The sequence below is a fragment of the Bison bison genome, unplaced genomic scaffold, assembly GCF_000754665.1.
Source record: "Bison bison bison isolate TAMUID 2011002044 unplaced genomic scaffold, Bison_UMD1.0 scf7180017864148, whole genome shotgun sequence".
Classification (NCBI taxonomy): Eukaryota; Metazoa; Chordata; class Mammalia; order Artiodactyla; family Bovidae; genus Bison; species Bison bison.
In genome coordinates, this window is record NW_011494720.1 from 8,323,792 (window position 1) to 8,341,603 (window position 17,812).

The following is a 17,812-nucleotide window of genomic DNA, read 5'->3' on the forward strand; positions in this document are numbered from 1 at the left end:
AGTGAAGTGCTGGAAACAGCTTATGTATCCAGTACTAAGTATGCGTGCGCGTGCTCTGTCGTGTCTGACTCTTTGTGACCCCACGGATTGTAACCTGCCAGGCTCCTCTATCCACGGAATTTTCCAGGCAAGAATACTGGGGTGGGTTGCTGTTTCCTCCTCGAGAGGATCTTCCCAACCCAGGGATCGAACCTCTGTTTCTTGGATCTCCTGCATCGGCAGGCAGATTTTTTACCACTGTGCCAACTGGGAAGCCCAATAATAAGGCAGTGTGTTAAACTTATGGTGGGGGGTGACAGCTCCCCCTACAGGCTTTCCCAGCCCTCAGCATTTATGACTGTAGGTCTGGGCTTTCCTGGTGGCTCAGCTGGTAAAGAATCTGCCTGCAATGCAGGAGACTTGGGTTCGATCCCTGAGTTGGGAAGATCCCCTGCAGCCTACCAGGATCCTCCATCCATGGGATTTTCTAGGCAAGAGTACTGGAGTGGCTTGCCATTGCCTTCTCCAAGGAGAAGGGAAAGGCTACTCAATCCTGTCTGGCCTGGAGAATCCCAAGGACTGACTGACAGACTTTCACTTTTCAGGTCTGGGGTGGGGCCTGAGAACCTTTATTTCTAACAGGCTTTCGGATGACCTGTTGCTGCTGACCTGGAAGCACCCTGATATCACTTTGAGAACCATTGTTCTAAATTAGGAAAAAGGTGTTTCAAAGTTAGGAGTAATAGTCTTCTCTCCAACTTTTCCAAGTTATCTAGAAAAAGTGCTCCTTTAAAATATTAGAGATAAAATATTGTAAAAGAATTCCAGAATTTTTTATGAGACCAGTTTTTTTTTTCTTAAACTATGTATCATATCTTCATGAATAAATATTATTTACATACTATCAATATTTCCAATTTCCTGTAAATTGAATTACAGATAAAATTCTTTCTCTACTTTGTGTCCTAGCACTTGCCAGCTGACATTGTGTGTGTTGACAACCATGATTTGCGTTATGTGACATTTTGCAGTTTTAGTTGATAAATTCTTGGCTCGAATCCATGGCTCAAAAAGTCACAGTACTGCTGACATGATACATGAAAAGATCTCAGTGAACTGGAGGGGTGCACACCCTTGTCTGAAGTGTTTTAAGCAGTTTCTTCTCTCCCTCTGTTTGTCTTACATTCACAGCCACTGAGCCGTGGAGCGCTTCAGTGTCGGTACTTGCTTTCAGAAGTTCTCGCTCCCCCTGTCAGGTCAGTGCCCAGGCTCTGCTCACATCCTCTTGGATCCTTTCCCTCCATGCCTGTGGGCTTCCTGACACTTTTTAAAGGATTGCCCTTGGCTATGGGAGCAGCTTAGCCCTGATACTCACAGACCCAGCTCCGTGGCTCCTGTGGGACCACCCTGAGGTGTCATTTATCCTCCGAGGTTTCTCTGAGGGATCAGGCTGCAGCGAGCCCCTGTGTGTGATGGCTTGAGGCTGAGCCTTTGCTGGCCCGCCCCCTCCCCCACCCCTATCTTGCCTTCCACACTTCCCAGTTGGCCCTGGGAGAACTAGTTTCACAGTCAGCACATTTCTTGCACATGAGTCTTCACCATGGGGTCCACATCTGGAGTATTCTGCTAGTCACAGGTCCCTGCATGGTGAAAGCATCAGACATACCTAAGTATATGTAATCTACACAGGATTATGGTCAAAGTTAAAAATGCATTGGTTGGTCCTCTGCTGGCCAGTAAGGACATGTAGAGCTATAAGGCACAGCTGATGGCCTGGAGGGAATCAAAATCTTGTTTGGGACATGTAAAGCACGGGCTTCCCAGGTGGCACAGTGGGTAAAGGACCCGTCTGCAGATGCAGGAGATGCAAGAGATATGGGCTTGCTCCCTGGGTCAGTAAGATCCCCTGGAGCAGGAAATGGCAACCCACTCCAGTATTCCTGCCTGGAAAATTCCACGGGCCACAGAGAGTCGGACACAACTGAGCATGCGTATACACACACACACACACACACACACACACACACACGGCATACAGAATAAAATTCCATAAGACTTGGGGGCAGGATATAACTTGAGACGCATTTGCCCGTCTTTTGCTTTCCTCTCCAGTCATTGTTTGCCATCTGTCCTTCCGGAAAGCATGCAATCCAGGTGGGGACTTGAACCACGGGCTTTTAATTGAGCTCTCACACCTGGTGTCTGGACTTAAGCTCAGGTTCTTGATGTCACAGAAGGAATTCATTGCGAGGCAAAGTGATAGGTAAAAAGTAGATTTATTTAGAAAGAAACACACTTCACAGACAGAGCGTGGGCCATCTCAGGTGAGAGAGCCCGAAGTACGGCGTGGTTAGTTTTTATGGGCTGGGTAACTTTATAGGCTAATGAGTAGGAAAATGATTCCAACTCTCTTGGGAAAGGAGCAGGGATTTCCAGAAAGGGACCACTGCCCACTTTTTGGTTACTGTGTGTGTGTCAGCTGCTCAGTCGTGTCCGACTCTGCGACCCCAAGGACTGTAGCCCACCAGGCTCCTCTGTCCAAGGGATTCTCCAGGCAAGAGTACTGGAGTGGGGTGCCATTTCCTTCCCCATAGGCCTACTATAGTCAGCCTCAGAACTGTCATGGCACTGGGGGTGCGGGGGGAGTGTCATTTAGCTAAAGTATTACAATGAGGCTCGAGGTCTGCTGCTGCTGCTGCTGCTAAGTTGCTTCAGTTGTGTCCGACTCTGTGTGACCCCATAGACGGCGGCCCACCAGGCTCCCCCGTCCCTGGGATTCTCCAGGCAAGAACACTGGAGTGGGTTGCCATTTCCTTCTCCAGTGCATGAAAGTGAAAAAATAAAGTGAAGTCGCTCAGTCGTGTCCGACTCCTAGCGACCCCATGGACTGCAGCCCACCAGGCCCCTCCATCCATGGGATTTTCCAGGCAAGAGTACTGGAGTGGGGTGCCATTGTCTTCTCCGAGAAGTCAGATCTTCTGCCATCTTGGACCTAGTTGGTTCTAACCAGTTTCTGTCATGTCCTATGGCTATGTCATTCTTTTTAAGGCTGTGGCCTGCGCACTTCCCTCCTGTTTCACTCCCACCTGTGGAGTGCTGGAGGAGCCAAGTGGTCCCTGTGTCCCAAGTGTGGTGCAGAACTCACAGGAAGACCCACTAGTATGAAGGATGGTGTGTCAGGGATGTGAGACGTCTCAGTGGGCCCTCGTGAGGTTAGATGAAACAGCCAGGTGGCATCTTCCCATAGACGGTGCAGCCTCTGAGCTTCCTAAACTTCCGGAAATGAGGGGAGTTAACTGAGATTATCACCCCACTCCAGTACTCTTGCCTGGAAAATCCCATGGACAGAGGAGCCTGGTAGGCTGCAGTCCATGGGGTCGCTAGGAGTCAGACACGACTGAGCGACTTCACTTTCACGCATTGGAGAAGGAAATGGCAACCCACTCCAGTCTACTTGCCTGGAGAATCCCAGGGACAGAGGAGCCTGGTGGCCTGCCGTCTCTGGGGTCACACAGAGTGGGACACGACTGAAGTGACTTAGCAGCAGCAACTGAGATTATGACCCTTCATCTTGATAGGAGGAGGCATCAAAACAGAAATCCAGGTGACCTACAGAAAAGAAGAATTGAGATCCATATGCAGCACCAACACGGGGACAAGCGCCCAATCGATGATGCTGAGGGCAGCTGTTACGTTGAGCATATGACACTTCAATGGGTGCAAGGAGGCTCTGCAATGCGTGTGTGTTCTAGAAAGTCTATCTTAGACCTTCAGGGACGTTAAAGAGTTGGTTAAACCAACAAGTAGGAAAAATCCTGTGCAAAAATCACCCCCTCGAGGTCTGCTTTGCTTGGACTTGCTCCACTTTTCAGCTTGTCCAAGGCCAGGTAATCCCCAATTCAAGCCTGGTTAGAACTAATCACAAGAGTTTTGTCTAACAAAGCAGAGGGAGGTCAGCCCTTTCACAGCAAAATATTCAAAGGATTTAGTTCTTATGCACATAAAGGCATCCTACTTACTGAGTTCCTGATCTGGCCCAGAGCTATGATGGCCCTGTGACCTCTTCAAGGTAGAAAAGGGTGAGGGACCCGTTTGCCCAGATAGTTATTCCTCCTTGTCTTTCCTTCATGGATGAAAGGTGGGTGTGTCAGACACTGGTTCGTTAAGGGACTTCTGTTACGAAGTTCTTTTCCTATTGGTAGTATATACTGCTGCTGCTGCTAAGTCACTTCAGTCGTGTCCGACTCTGTGTGACCCCACAGACGGCAGCCCACCAGGCTCCCCATCCCTGGGATTCTCCAGGCAAGAACACTGGAGTGGGTTGCCATTTCCTTCTCCAATGCATGAAAGTGAAAAGTGAAAGGGAAGTTGCTCAGTCGTGCCCGACTCTTAGCTACTCCATGGACTGCAGCCTACCAGGCTCCTCCATCCACAGGATTTTCCAGGCAAAGTACTGGAGTGGGGTGCTATTGCCTTGGTAGTATAAGGTGGATGTTATTTGCCTTGCTAATTATTAAGAATAGGAAATAGATGACTCTTTTTAAGGACTTTGGCTAGTATAGAGCACAACCTGAGAAAACCAAGGCTTTTATGATGGATAATGTCAACAGTGATATTGACAATGACTTGTTGACAAGCCCCTTGTGTCAGTCAGGGTTTGAGCAGAGAAGCAGACCCTCTAGGGGAGATAACTATATCTCCCGGTCTGTCTGTCTAGCATCTGTCTGTATACTTATGGACGCCCATCTATAGATATAGAACTACACACACGTACAGATAGATAGAGTAATAGATATATAGATACATAAATCTCAGTTATAGAGATTTGACCTTTGACCACAGGCAGTCGTGGAGCTACTGCAATGATCTTTCTGGAACTGTTGCCTATGTGTGATGCTAGAGCTTGAAGTCTGAAAGGCAGGCAGCAGGGAACTTAAGATGGATGTAAAATCTTGGAAACCAAGAGCAAGTTGGAAGCCAAGGACCAACACTGGAAGCTGTATCCATTTTCCGGGCTTCAGACCTTGATGGTATGGGGCCCTGCGGGGTCTGGGCCCTTTGTCACTCAGCTAGTCACTCTGGCCCAGGGGTCGGAGAAGCTGGAAGGGGGTCTGAGGATCAGGGTTTTGGCAGAGGTCCACTCCTTCTGGAAGCTCAATGGAATAATCTTTCTCAGTCTCTAGAGGCCGTACACATTCCCTGTTTTATGATCGCATCACTCTGATCTCTGCTTCCCCTGTCATACATCATTCTCTGACTTTCTGCCTCCTTTTTCCATTTTTAAGGACCTCTTCATCACATTGGGCCCAAGTAACTAATCCAGAATAGTTCCCGCATCGCCAGATTCTTAGTTAATCACACCTGCAGGATCTGTTTTCTCTCGGCAAGGTGTCACATTCATAGGTTCAGGAGATAAGGACATCTTTGGGGGTCATTGTTCTGCTACAGCAGGGGGTGGGTTTCAGCTGTCTCTGCCACACTCCCGTGTAGAGCTCTGAATGGCCTATGCTTAGCTATACATGTCACTGAGATTTCCTTAGCTCTAAATGCTGGTGAGCACTTACTGAGTAATGTAGGGCAGCCATCCGCAACCTTTTCAGCACCAGAGACCAGCTTCATGGAAGACAGTTTTTCCATGGACTGGGCAAGGGAGGGATGGTGTCAGGATGATTCAAGCACATCCCATTTATCGTGCACTTGATTTCTGTTATTATTATGTCTGCTGTACCTCAGGCACTAGATCCTGGAGGTGGGGACCACTGCTTTACTCTCCAGCCTTTGATTGGAGGCGCCAGGAGGAGGCTGGAGGGTGGGAAGTGCTGATGGCACGGTTTTTACTCCTCCCCGTTTCCTCCCTGTTGGGTCACTGTGGGTTGGTTGCATCTCCACCAAATGCCAGAAGTTGACTTCTCCAAAAGCCACCTTCTCCAGGTCCCTGGGGCTCCATGGTTCCCTGCTCTTGTTGGTTCTGCATTAAACCCCATTCTTTCCCCCAAATTCTTCCCTCCCTTTTATAAGTAGTCTGTTCAGACAAATTCTCTTCTAATTCCAGGCCCCTGGTGGATACAGACTGTGTCCTTCCACATTGTTTTAAACAACTTTATATACATACATGGGCTTTTCAGGTGGCTCGGTGGTAAAGAATCTGCTGGCTAGTGCAGAAGCTGAGGGAGAGGTGGGTTTGACCCCTGGGTCAGGAAGATCCCTGGAGGGGTATTCTGGCTGGGAAATCCCATGGACAGAGGAGCCTGGCAGGCTACAGTCCATGGGGTCACAAAGAGTTGGACACGACTGAGAGACTGTGCGTGCAGGTGTGCATGTGCACGCAGGTATACATATACACACATAAGCTTTGATTAGGGTGTGTGTATATGTGTGTGGACTTCCCTGGTGGCTCAGACGGTAACGCGTCTGCCTACAATGCGGGAGACCTGGGTTCGATCCCTGGGTCGGAAGATCCCCTGGAGAAGGAAATGTCAACCCACTCCAGTACTCCTGCCTGGAAAATCCCATGGACAGAGGAGCCTGGTGGGCTACAGTCCATGGGGTCACAAAGAGTTGGACACGACTGAGAGACTTCACTCACTCGTGTGTGTGTGTGTGTGAGAGAGAGAAAGAAATACACACAGACGGACAGACAGGCACACACAGAGAGACAGAGACTGAGAGTTCACAGAAGTCATAACCCTGCCTGAGTCTTCCCCCTGAGACAGAAGAAGACCTGATCTCACTGCAGACATTTTGAAGAGTGGAAGACAAAAATAAAGTCATCTTCTTATCAAATCTTGTGAGGCTTCCCTATTCCATATACATCTTAACAATTTTTTTTTACATCACCATTATTATACTTTCCACACTCTTTTGAAATATCCTCTAGTCACTTACCAGCATGTATGAGACATCACCCTGAGTCAGTCTCATTTCAATCCATTGATTTTCTTTGCTGCCTGGAATTCTGGGGTCTGGATTTACAATCTTGAACCAGTCTTTTATTCCTATTATTTGTATTAACTACTATTAAGAATAGTATTGCAAAAATATTGTTTACCATCTCCGTGACACCTACGAATAGATTCTCTGGACGGATGACTGACATGGAGCTGCTGTCACAGAACTCAGGTTGATCTGGTGTGTTTTGATCTTCTGACCCTTCATTCATTGAAGGCGGGAGGAGAAGGGGACGTCAGAGGATGAGATCGTTGGATGGCATCACCGACTCAATGGACATGAGTTTGAGTTGGTGATGGACAGGGAGGCCTGGCGTGCTGCAGTCCTTGGGGTCGCAAAGAGTCGGACAAGACTGAGCGACTGAACTGAACTGAAGCCTTCATTCTCTTTCTTTCTGATAATAGCATCCCTGTTTTCCTTTGGGGAAATGGAGATGTATTAAGAAAACACCTCAAATGTTTGTCTTCTGCTGTTATTTAAAAGCAAATACAGCAGGGGCCGTGCCTGCCCTGTCTGGGGAAGAAGCTTGGCATCCTGTTCTCTTGTGGGGAGGTGAAGTCATGTGACCCAACCAAGCCAATCAGGTACTGCCTCCTGGGAAACACAAAAAATGGAAAACGGGTGGGGATGATCTGTGCCAAAAGGGGTACCTTAAAGAATCTGCCTAAATGTTTCTGCCCTAAGGCTCTACTGTCCCGTTTTTGTTGTTTTCCAGTCCCTCAGTCGTGTCCGACTCTTTGTGACCCCATGGACTAGGGCACGCCAGGCTTCCCTGTCCGTCATCAACTCCCAGAGCTTGCTCAAACTCATATCCACTGAGTCGGTGATGCCATCCAACCATCTCATCCTCTGCCATCCCCTTCTCCTCCTGCCCTCAATCTTGCCCAGCATCAGGGTCTTTTCCAATGAGTCAGCTCTTCCCATCAGGTGACCAAAGTATTGGAGTTTCAGCTTCAGCATCAGTCTTTCTAATGAATATTCAGGGTCGATTTCCTTTAGGATTGATTGGTTGGATCTCCTTGCAGTCCAAGCGACTCTCAAGAGTCTTCTCCAGCACCACAGTTCAAAAGCAAGAACTTGTTATTAATCCTATTCTGCTAACACTATATTTTCTTGTTTTTCTTTCAAATCTAGCCTGGGCATGTCTTTCTTGTTTGTCAATAATAGAATATGTGTATTTAATGTTTTGACAAATGCTTCTAGTTGCTTTCCAAGCTTAAGTAACAGTTTAAACTTCCACCAACAGTTGGAGGCTTTGGGGCTTCATTTTGATTTTCTTTGAACAGTTGTGTGGTGTTACTCAGTTTTTCTGACACAGTGCCACTTTGATTTCCTGATAGAGTGATTTTATTTCCAAACAAGTAAGTGAAATGTCACTTTCTCCAATGGGTTGGCCAATAAATAACTTATTTATTATTTCTAGAATGCGACAGGCTTGTATTATCTTGCCAGAAGTGTAGCTGATGAAATGGCCCAGGGTCAAATTAATTTTATTTGTAAGTGGAGTGATTCACAAAGGATATGAACCACAAACTTGGACTTGAAGTATTCCAAAACTGAATATTCTCACATGGTCACCTTAGCAACTGTAAACAATGACATAATCATCAAGTATCAGCAAAAAAACAGGCAAGTATTGTACAAAAAGTTCCTCTAATTCACATCATGTTTGCCAATTACTTTATTCTTATTTTAAATGTATATTAAGAAAACTGTCTGTAGAAGCAGAAGGCATATGAATTTGAAGGCATATGAAAAAAAATCAGATCCTCCATGTGGGCAAATTCCATCACTAAAAGCAATACACGTGGGGTTCATTGCCCCAGGTGATTTATGGATAATGGGAACCATAAATAAAATTGAACAATATTGAGAACTTAACGACCAGGAATTGGATGTACCAGGGAGAGTATGCAGAAATTGAAGTTATGCCCACCATCAACTTCTTGAAACATTCTGCAGCATGAATAGGGGAAAAGCACATTTGACTTTATCTCCTCTCCTCTCTCCACCTACTTTTTTTGAAATTTAGAGAATAATGGAAAATGTCCAGAGGAGAGAGAATTATAATGCTGGCACAGGGCTTTGCAAGGTTTTGCGTAAGAGCTGGAGTACTATTCAAAATATTTGACAGCCAGTATGGTAACTGTATGTGAATATACAAAGCAAAATTAAATTGATGACCGCTGTGTGTTATATAGGATCTTAGAAAGGAGGATCACTTGGGCGATGAAGTTGTGTTGTCTTGTTACTAAGATACGGGGAAAAGACTGCCTTTCACATGACAAGCAGTGCAACTGACAGCCGAGGAATTGCCAAGTGCCTGAAATAGATAAAGGTTAGTTGCCAAGTCTGCCTGTATAGAGAGCTGATGAGAATGGAAACCCCATGCTTCTTATATTTCATAATCAAGGAAGGTGTTTGCTGTGTGGAGTTTTTCTTTTTTTTAAACAAGAGGAAATCAGGCAAAAATTTAATAGCATGTGTTTGTGGGAGAGACCCAGGAAAACTGGGTAACTCCGAGAGGATCTTTATATTCATCAGTTTATGGACTCTGCCTTGTGTTTTGAGTTTCTTAAGACTTTAATAAATGAAGGGATATTAAGTTTTATCTAATACTTTTTTCTGAGTCAGATAAGAAGAGCATATGTTCTTTCTCCTCTAATCTAGTGTGATAGATTATATTTATCTGGACGATAGTGAAGGATGGAGGAGCCTCGTGGGCTGCAGTCCATGGGGCTGGAAAGAGTCGGACACGACATAGCAACTGAATGACAATATTTATCCTAATGTTAAACCTCCCCCTGAATCCCTGGGATGGAGCATATTTGGACAAGATATATTTTTGTTTTTATGCTTGACCAGATTTGGTATTTTAATGTTTCTTAGGATTTTTGTATCAATGTTTATCCATTACAATGTCTTTAATTTTCTCTTATCACTTCATTTTTGTCTAGTTTTGACATTAAGGTTATATAACCTCATGGAATTCTTCTGGAGGAGCAGCTCCTCATTTTCTATCTAGAAGATAGGAACCATTTTTCCTTGAAAGTTATGTAGAATTTGCTCATAAAATTGGCTGACCTTGCTATTTTCTTTACAGGAAGATTTTAAACAACTGATTAAATTCCTCTAATAATTGTTTCAGTAGGACCATTTGGACCTTCTCTTTCTTCCTGAGTCAAGTTTAGTAAGATAGTTTTCCAGGAATCTATTTCATGTAAGTTTTCAAATGTACTACCATTATATTTATGAGATCAAGTAATTATGATGAACAGATAAAACAATTGTATAATTCATAGTATTTTCTTTTGCTTTTAATATTTGCTGTTTATGCAATGGTGTCTTCTTTTCCTAACTCCTATTTACTCTTATTTGTGCCTTGTTTCCTTTTTATTTGTCTGAAAACACCTTTATTTGATTTGATTCTTGAAAGATAATTTTGCTAGGCACACAATTCTAGACTTGAGGTCATTTTCTCTCAAAGTCTAGAGATATTATTCCCCATCTTCGGCTCCTGTTGTTAAGACTGCTCCTCGACTTGGCCCTTTGTAGGTGCTCTCTTTCTTGGTGTGATCCCTCTCTTTGTGTCCATGTGCTGCAATCTTGGTAACTTCTTCTGACCAGTCTTCTACTTCTCTAATCGTCTCTTCTACTGTTTCTAATCTGCTGTTTAACTATCCACTCAGCTTTTATTATCCATGGAATTGTCTTTCATTTATGAGTTGTTTTGGCTATTGATCAAATCATTATTTATTTTTTATTTTAACTTCTTATACATGATATCATGTATAATCATTTAACATTTTGAATCTAATAATCTAATATCTAAAGTACTAGGCAGCCTAAGTCTTGTTTCTGTTGACTCTTCTCAGGGTGTTTGGGGTGCACTTTTGTTTGGAGAGGTTCTGTGTTTGTTTTGTAGAGATGGAAGATATCTCTAACCCTAGGCTGCTGTAGTGGTTGGGGGCACTTGGATTTAATCTCTGCCTTTCTTTAAGCCCAAAGATTAATCTTGGGCCCCATAAAAGCTTCTTTTCCATCACCCTATACCACACTCTGTTAATTCTCACAGTATCCTCTCTATGCATTTACCTCTTTCCTGAAACCCTCACCCAGGCCCTTATGCTTTCTCTCCTGGATTGTGTCAGTAGCCTCCTTGCTGCCACTCTGCCTTGAGTCCCTCCCCATCCAATCCGTTTGCCCGATCCATCTTTCTGGAGTGCAATTCTGCTTTTATAGCATAACCCCTGTAAGACTGTATTGCTTGCCACTGGACAGTACCGCCCGGGTTGTCTCTCTTGTGCCGCACAGTGAGTGCGTGCGGATCAGCTGGCGCACTTTCTGTTTAGTGCCCTCCTCTGGCCTTCAGAGCAAATCCAAACGCCCCAGTGCTGCCTTTACATCCTTCTGTTACCACCCGTGTCCTGCCTTCAAAACTGTATTGCTTAATCCCTTACGCACATCACAGTCTAAACAACTTGACATTTTCAATCTTGAATGGATAATTTAGGCTTGAATGGATGAATGAGCCCCTGTCTGGTAGCAGCATCCACATCTAGTGGGTATCAGAGCCAAGACGGGGGTGGATCGTGAGGGGTGCGGCTCCTCAGTCCACCTGCCAGAGGGCGTGTTTGCCCCACCAAGCTGCTTCCAGATTCCCGACCCACAGATACTATGAAGAGCACTCTGTGAGTGTTGCTTTAAGCCACTAGCATTTGGAATAAATGGAATGCAGTCTTTCAGAAAACTGGACAGAAAAAAAAGCAGAAATACAAAATACCAAGCCTGAAATATCTTTGGGTAACTGTTCAGTCATGGGTATGAGATGGGGTCAGGCAAAGGCAGGTGGAAGGTGGCCAGATACGTGTTTTCTTAGCACACGGCCTGGGCCAACTTCTGAAACTGCCAACTGCAACTCGAAGATGATACTTTTTGAGCCCTTGTTTCACCCCAATTTATTAACACCTCCCCACAACCAGGCTCCTTCAATCACACAGAATTAGAGTGGATGCACCTGATGTCTGCCTATGGAATGCACACTCAGGGTTTAAAGCACTGGGGAGAAAAGAAAATAAGGTAAGGGTACAGAGAGGCAGGGCTTCCCTGGTGGCTCAGACAGTAAAGAATCCGCCTGCAATGCGGGAGACCTGGGTTCGATTCCTGGGTCTGGAAGATCCCTGGAGGAGGGCATGGCAACCCACTCCAGTATTCTTGCCTGGAGAATCTCATGGACAGAGGAGCCTGGCGGGCTACAGTCCATGGGGTCACAAAGAGTTGAACATGACTGAGCGAATAAGCGCAGCACAGAGAGAGGCAACACTGAGAACAACTCCTGTGAGCTCTGTGATCTAAGATCACGGCGCTCTGGATTGCAACTTGTTCCTCTTTGACCTGGAGCATGAGCTCTTTGAGGCAAGGGCTGCCTGAGTCTCAGCCACATTTGTATCCCCGGACCCTAACACATCACTCGACACAAAAATATCTGTTCAATAAAGGTCCTATAAAGGAATACACATTGAAGAATTGTTGCTTATGAACTGTGGTGCTGGAGAAGACTCTTGAGAGTCCCTTGGACTGCAAGGAGATCCAACCAGTCAATCCTAAAGGAAATCAGTCTTGAATATCCGTTGGAAGGGCTGATGCTGCAGCTGAAGCTCCAATACTTTGGCCACTTGGTGCAAAGATCCAACTCACTGGAAAAGACCCTGATGCTGGGAAAGACTGATGGCATAAGAAGGGGGTGGCAGAGGATGAAATGGTTAGATAGTGTCACTGACTCAACGGACATGAATCTGAGCAAACTCTGGGAGATAGTGAAGGACAGAGGAGCCTGGCATGCTACAGTCCATGGGGTCCCAAAGAGTTGTACGTGTCTTAGTGACTGAACAACAACAACAACAAAGGAATATATTAATGAATGATTTCCCTCAATGTAGCCCAAGCCCTAAGCCCATTGACAAGAGATAGAGAACAGAATTGGAATATTTAGCTGCTTCCATTTGTAGTAGGTGTGACTTATGACCCCATGATACAGGTCTGTTGGCTTGTCTATCATGGCAATAGAAACATTCTCAGAATATTTAACAGTTTCTATGCTAGGCTAGATATCTGATGTCTTAATCCTTAATGTTTCACAAAGTTCTGGGCTATCTGTACGAAGGAGAACTTGCATTGACACTGCCTTGCAGGGGGAACAAGTCAGAAATTCTGTGCAGAGGAAGCAAGCGTCAGGCATTGATGGATTCACAACAGTGTGTTTAAGGAGCACCTTCCAAACCCCGGAAGATGAATGATGTAGTAGTCAGGTCTTGGTACGTGCTGGTTCAGAAGGATCTCTCATCTTTTGGACGACAAGGAGGTGTGTCTGATAAATGTAGGGGACACGGGGCAGGCAAACATATTTTTATTTGCACTCTCTGCCTGATGAGAATCTGGTCCTGATTGGTCCTGATGAGAATCTGATGGATGCCATGGAGATGCCACAGTGATACCTTGGTGCCATGGCAAAGGTGTTCACTTGGGGTCAGATGCGTGGGCTGGACTCTCACCATCATGGGTCACTAGTGGGGTGAGCAAGATACACGCCCTCTTGGGGCCTTAGTTTTCTCTCTGTAAAATCAGAGTGGTGCCTCTGAGGTTATTGTGGGACGTGGAACAAAATGGTCACTGCTCCAGAAATCTGGGGGAAGCATTATTTTACTTTGCTTTTCTCTTTCCCCTTTTCCCCTCTGTTTATGGAAACCAAGAGGCTGATATTTTCCTCCAAGTCTGTTGTGCATGCAGCTCTCTCCACATCACCCCAAGTAGGCATGAGTACGCCTTCTCCTTCGTTCTATTTCTGTGTCGAGTCTTTTAAACATCGTGTGCACATCGCCATTGTGTAATGGGTATTGTACAACGTCACAGTGAAGATACACACGCAAATGTACGGCTTAAAAAGGAACGAAAGAGCCACGAGCCAAACCGAAGCCAGAATAAGACTTGATGTCGGACGACAGTCTGAGACACACGCTGTCAACACCCTCCTGGAGTTGGTCCTGGATGGCATTTGAACTTGGTTTCTATTTCTCCACATGAAACAGAAGAGCATTTTAATCTACTTTGCCACATAAGAATGCCATAACAATGTGTGCAGAGAGTGCTGAACTCTTTGAATGCATGGTTATTTAAAAAATTAACTAGAACCAGAGATGGGGTGTGTGGACATAGACTGATTTGCATAGCTAGGCATAAACCATAGAAATAACTTGGAGGCAGGCTAGTAAGGGATCATAATTAAATAGCTGATGATCTGCTTAGCCCAAGAATGACATCACTTCGTTAAACAAAATAGAGCAACAACTAGGAGCTTAAGAAATTATGTGAAAAAATAATAAAGTCTTTCAGGACAATTGCAACAATAGAGTTGACAAAGAAATGACCAGAAGGAAGGACACTTCAGACAGCTTATATTTTTGAGATGATCACATTCAGGATAGATGACCATGGTTCTTAGGTCAGGTGCTTTGAGGTCTTTTAAAAGGTTTTTAATCTAAAGGAAATCAACCTTTTCAATCTAAAGGAAATCAACCCTGAAGATTCACTGGAAGGACTGATGCTGAAGCTCCAAAACTTTGGCCACCAGATGTGAAGAGCCAACTCATTGGAAAAGACCCTGATGCTGAGAAAGATTGAGGGCAGGAAGAGAAGGGGGCAACAGAGGATGAGATGGCTGGATGGCATCACCAACTCCATGGACATGAATTTGAGCAAACTCCGAGAGACAGTGAAGGACAAGAAAGCCTGGTGTGCTGCAGTTCATGGGGTTGCAAAGAGTCAGTCACAACTTAGCGAAAGAACAACAAAAGGCTTGAGAAAACTTTGAAGTTTCTTTTATGAGTTTTAAGATTAAACACACACTCAAGTTTGTAATCAAATCAGGATTCAGACTCATAAAAGTTAGTTATTTCATTTACTATTGAACAGTCCATGGCCAGTTGTTCTAATCTAAAATGGAAAGTTGTCATCAAAATAGAAAGTTGGAGGTGATTTTGCATTAGACTTTACTCTGAAATGTCCACAGAAGAAAGTGACTCTAATAAACTGGGGAGACAGGTGAATGCATGTGTATTTCATGAGGAAGGAAGGAGGAAGGGAGAGAGGAAGGAAACTACCCTTTGGTGAGCCTTCCCTGTGAGCTTCTGCTTCTCCTGTGATCATTTTATTAAAACCAAATCCAAAAGTGAAATCCTGAAATAACAAAACACCCTAGTGGAGAATTAATGACTAGGGTAAGACCAGTAGGACTTTGGGTATTGCCAGTTCCCTTTTTTTCTCTATTCCCTCTCATCCAGTTAGTCAGAGAATCATCCGACCTGTGTCTTCAAGCTGTTCCCAGAGTCTCATTGGTTCTCATCCCCTCCATTGTTGTCCTTTCTGTCCAAGCACCATCTTTCCTCACCTGGATCATCAGAGCCTCCTTACTGGTCTTCCTGCTTCTATGTAAATCTTGTAGTCACTCTTATGATCAGAATCCTCCAATGCACCACTTCCCAGAATAAAAGCCCAAGCCCTTACTGTGGCCTGCAACATCCATACTATGATGTTCCTTATCTTCTAAAACTCATCTCCTGCTAACTTGTAATCACTGCTGTTTTTAGTGTTTTAGAACTGCAGTGCCTGGAGCTGTGTCAGGCATGAAGAAGATACACAATAAATATTGATTGAATGGACAAAATGAATGGTAACTGATCAATCAGCATTTCCTGGAAGTTAGTCTAGTCAAAGCTATGGTTTTTCCAGTAGTCATATATGGATGTGAGAGTTGGACTATAAAGAAAGCTGAGTGCCAAAGAATTAATGCCTTTGAATTGTGTTGGAGAAGACTCCTGAGAGTCTCTTGGACTGCAAGGAGATCCAACCAGTCCATCCTAAAGGAAATCAGTCCTGAATATTCATTGGAAGGACTGATGCTGAAGCTGAAAGTCCAATACTTTGGCCACCTTATGTGAAGAACTGACTCATTGGAAAAGATTCTGATGCTGGGAAAAGTTGAAGGCGGGAGGAGAAGGGGATGACAGAGGATGAGATAGCTGGATGGCATCACCGACTCAATGGACATGAGTTTGAGTGAACTCTGGGAGTCGGTGAGGACAGGGAAGCCTGGTGTGCTGCAGTTCATGGGGTCACAAAGAGTCAGACATGACTGAGCGACTGAACTGAGCTGAACTGAACTGAACTCTGTGCTTGGTACTGTGATGACCTTTTTGGGGGACAGACAGGATGTAAATATAAATCTTTATTCTCATACTCCTACAGATGGGGGCAGGTACTGGTCAGGACTCATAGGTTATGTGGGATAGACACCCCACTCCAACTTAGCTAAAGTAAAATTTGTCTCCCAGAAGCAATCTTCAGAAGTGCACTTGCCCACCTGGCAATTCTTTCTCCCTAATTGGTTTTCCCCCACTTGGGCATCTTTGAGGAAGGGCATACCTCAGACTTTTTCACCAAGTCCAATGAAAAAAGTCCTGATTTGACTGACCTGGCTTGGGCCACCGGCGATCCTTGGACGATCCTTGGCGATCCTTTCCCATCCTTGGGGTGGGAAAGAAGGTGGTTAAGAGGGGAGCCCCACCGGAGCCCCTTGGAGTAGAGGAAGGGGTTACTGTTCCCGAAATAAAAGCAGAGAGGAGGGAGCGCTGCGGAAAACCAAGGCTCCATGAATCGGTGGGGAAAGATGTCAAAACTAGGGAGTAATTACACATCAAAATGATTGCAAATTACAAGAGCTCTGGGAGCTCACAGACCTTGCGGGATAAAGGAAGAACGAATCCTCACGGGGACCCAGGAGAAAGTTTTCCAGAAAGGCAAACCGTAGGATTCTGCCGTTGCTGGGTGCTCACGGGGGCAAGAGGTACCTGCCAGGGCTTAATGGCTTGGATGCGTTTCCTTTCCGAAAAGAGACGCTGCGTTTCACTTTTTCATCAGTCTAGAATTTGTCTGACAACCTTTCCCTCTATGCGGAAGGACACAGGCCTGGGGGCCGTCACAGTGGAGGGCTACCTCGACCTCAGGTTGTGAGCTGCAGCCCCATCAGGACGGCCAGGAGGCTGCTGGCGACCCCGGCGCCTGGGCGCGGAGCGAGGACCGGCCGGCTGCAGACGTCCGGGTAGCCTCCAGGGGCGCTCCCAGTCCGCTTCCAGGCGGGGAGCTGACCACAGACAGGTGGAAATCAGGATGGGGAACCCTAAGCCGTGTTATCATCATAGAGATCGGAGTTTGTGAGAATAGGCAAGCGCTCCGCTTTTCTTTGCGCGTTTACAGAACGCTTCCTTTGAACCCAGTTCACCGGCTCCGCACAAGACAGCCGGGAGCAGCGGTGTCCAAGGACACGAAACCCCCTTTCTAACGCGGGTGTGGGGAAGGCGGGGGTGAGCCGCAGGGGCGACGGCCGCGTGCGGATCGAGGTGAAGGAGCCTGGCCAGGGTCCCCACCGGGGACGCCAAAGGTCTTTATTTAAGGTGACAGAGGGCACACCTGGGCTTGGCGACGACTGGACGTGACGGGCCCTTTCTTGAGCCAGCAAGCCAGAGAAGATTAGACGCCCGGGGCGCCCCCCAATCCCGCGTTTTCAGACCCGCCCAGAGGTTTTCCGCCGCTCTCGGGCACCCGGAGCCCCGGCCCCGCGCCCCGCCCGCCTCGGGCCCCCACCCCCGCCGCCCTCGCGCCGGCAGGGGGAGCCAGCGCGCGGCTAAAAGGCGCGGCCGGCGGCCGGCGGCCTCAGTGCGGAGCGCGGCGGCCGGGGCGCGGGGCCGGAAGCTCTCGGCGAGGGGCCAGGGGCGCGCGGGCGCGGCGCAGAGCGCTCAGACGCATACCGACGGCGGGGACCCGACGGCACCCC

The 17,812-nt window shown here is 46.4% G+C and overlaps 1 protein-coding gene across 1 annotated transcript in view; it reads left to right on the forward strand.

Annotated features, from left to right (window-relative positions):
- FNDC1 (fibronectin type III domain containing 1) overlaps positions 1–17,812 on the forward strand; it is a 133,249-nt gene that overhangs the window by 3,494 nt on the left and 111,943 nt on the right. The window contains exons 3-6 of the mRNA XM_010840914.1: positions 1,171–1,235; positions 16,939–17,080; positions 17,256–17,419; positions 17,547–17,805. Of these exons, the coding sequence (XP_010839216.1) occupies positions 1,171–1,235; positions 16,939–17,080; positions 17,256–17,419; positions 17,547–17,805 (630 nt within the window). The remainder of the gene's footprint in view (positions 1–1,170; positions 1,236–16,938; positions 17,081–17,255; positions 17,420–17,546; positions 17,806–17,812) is intronic.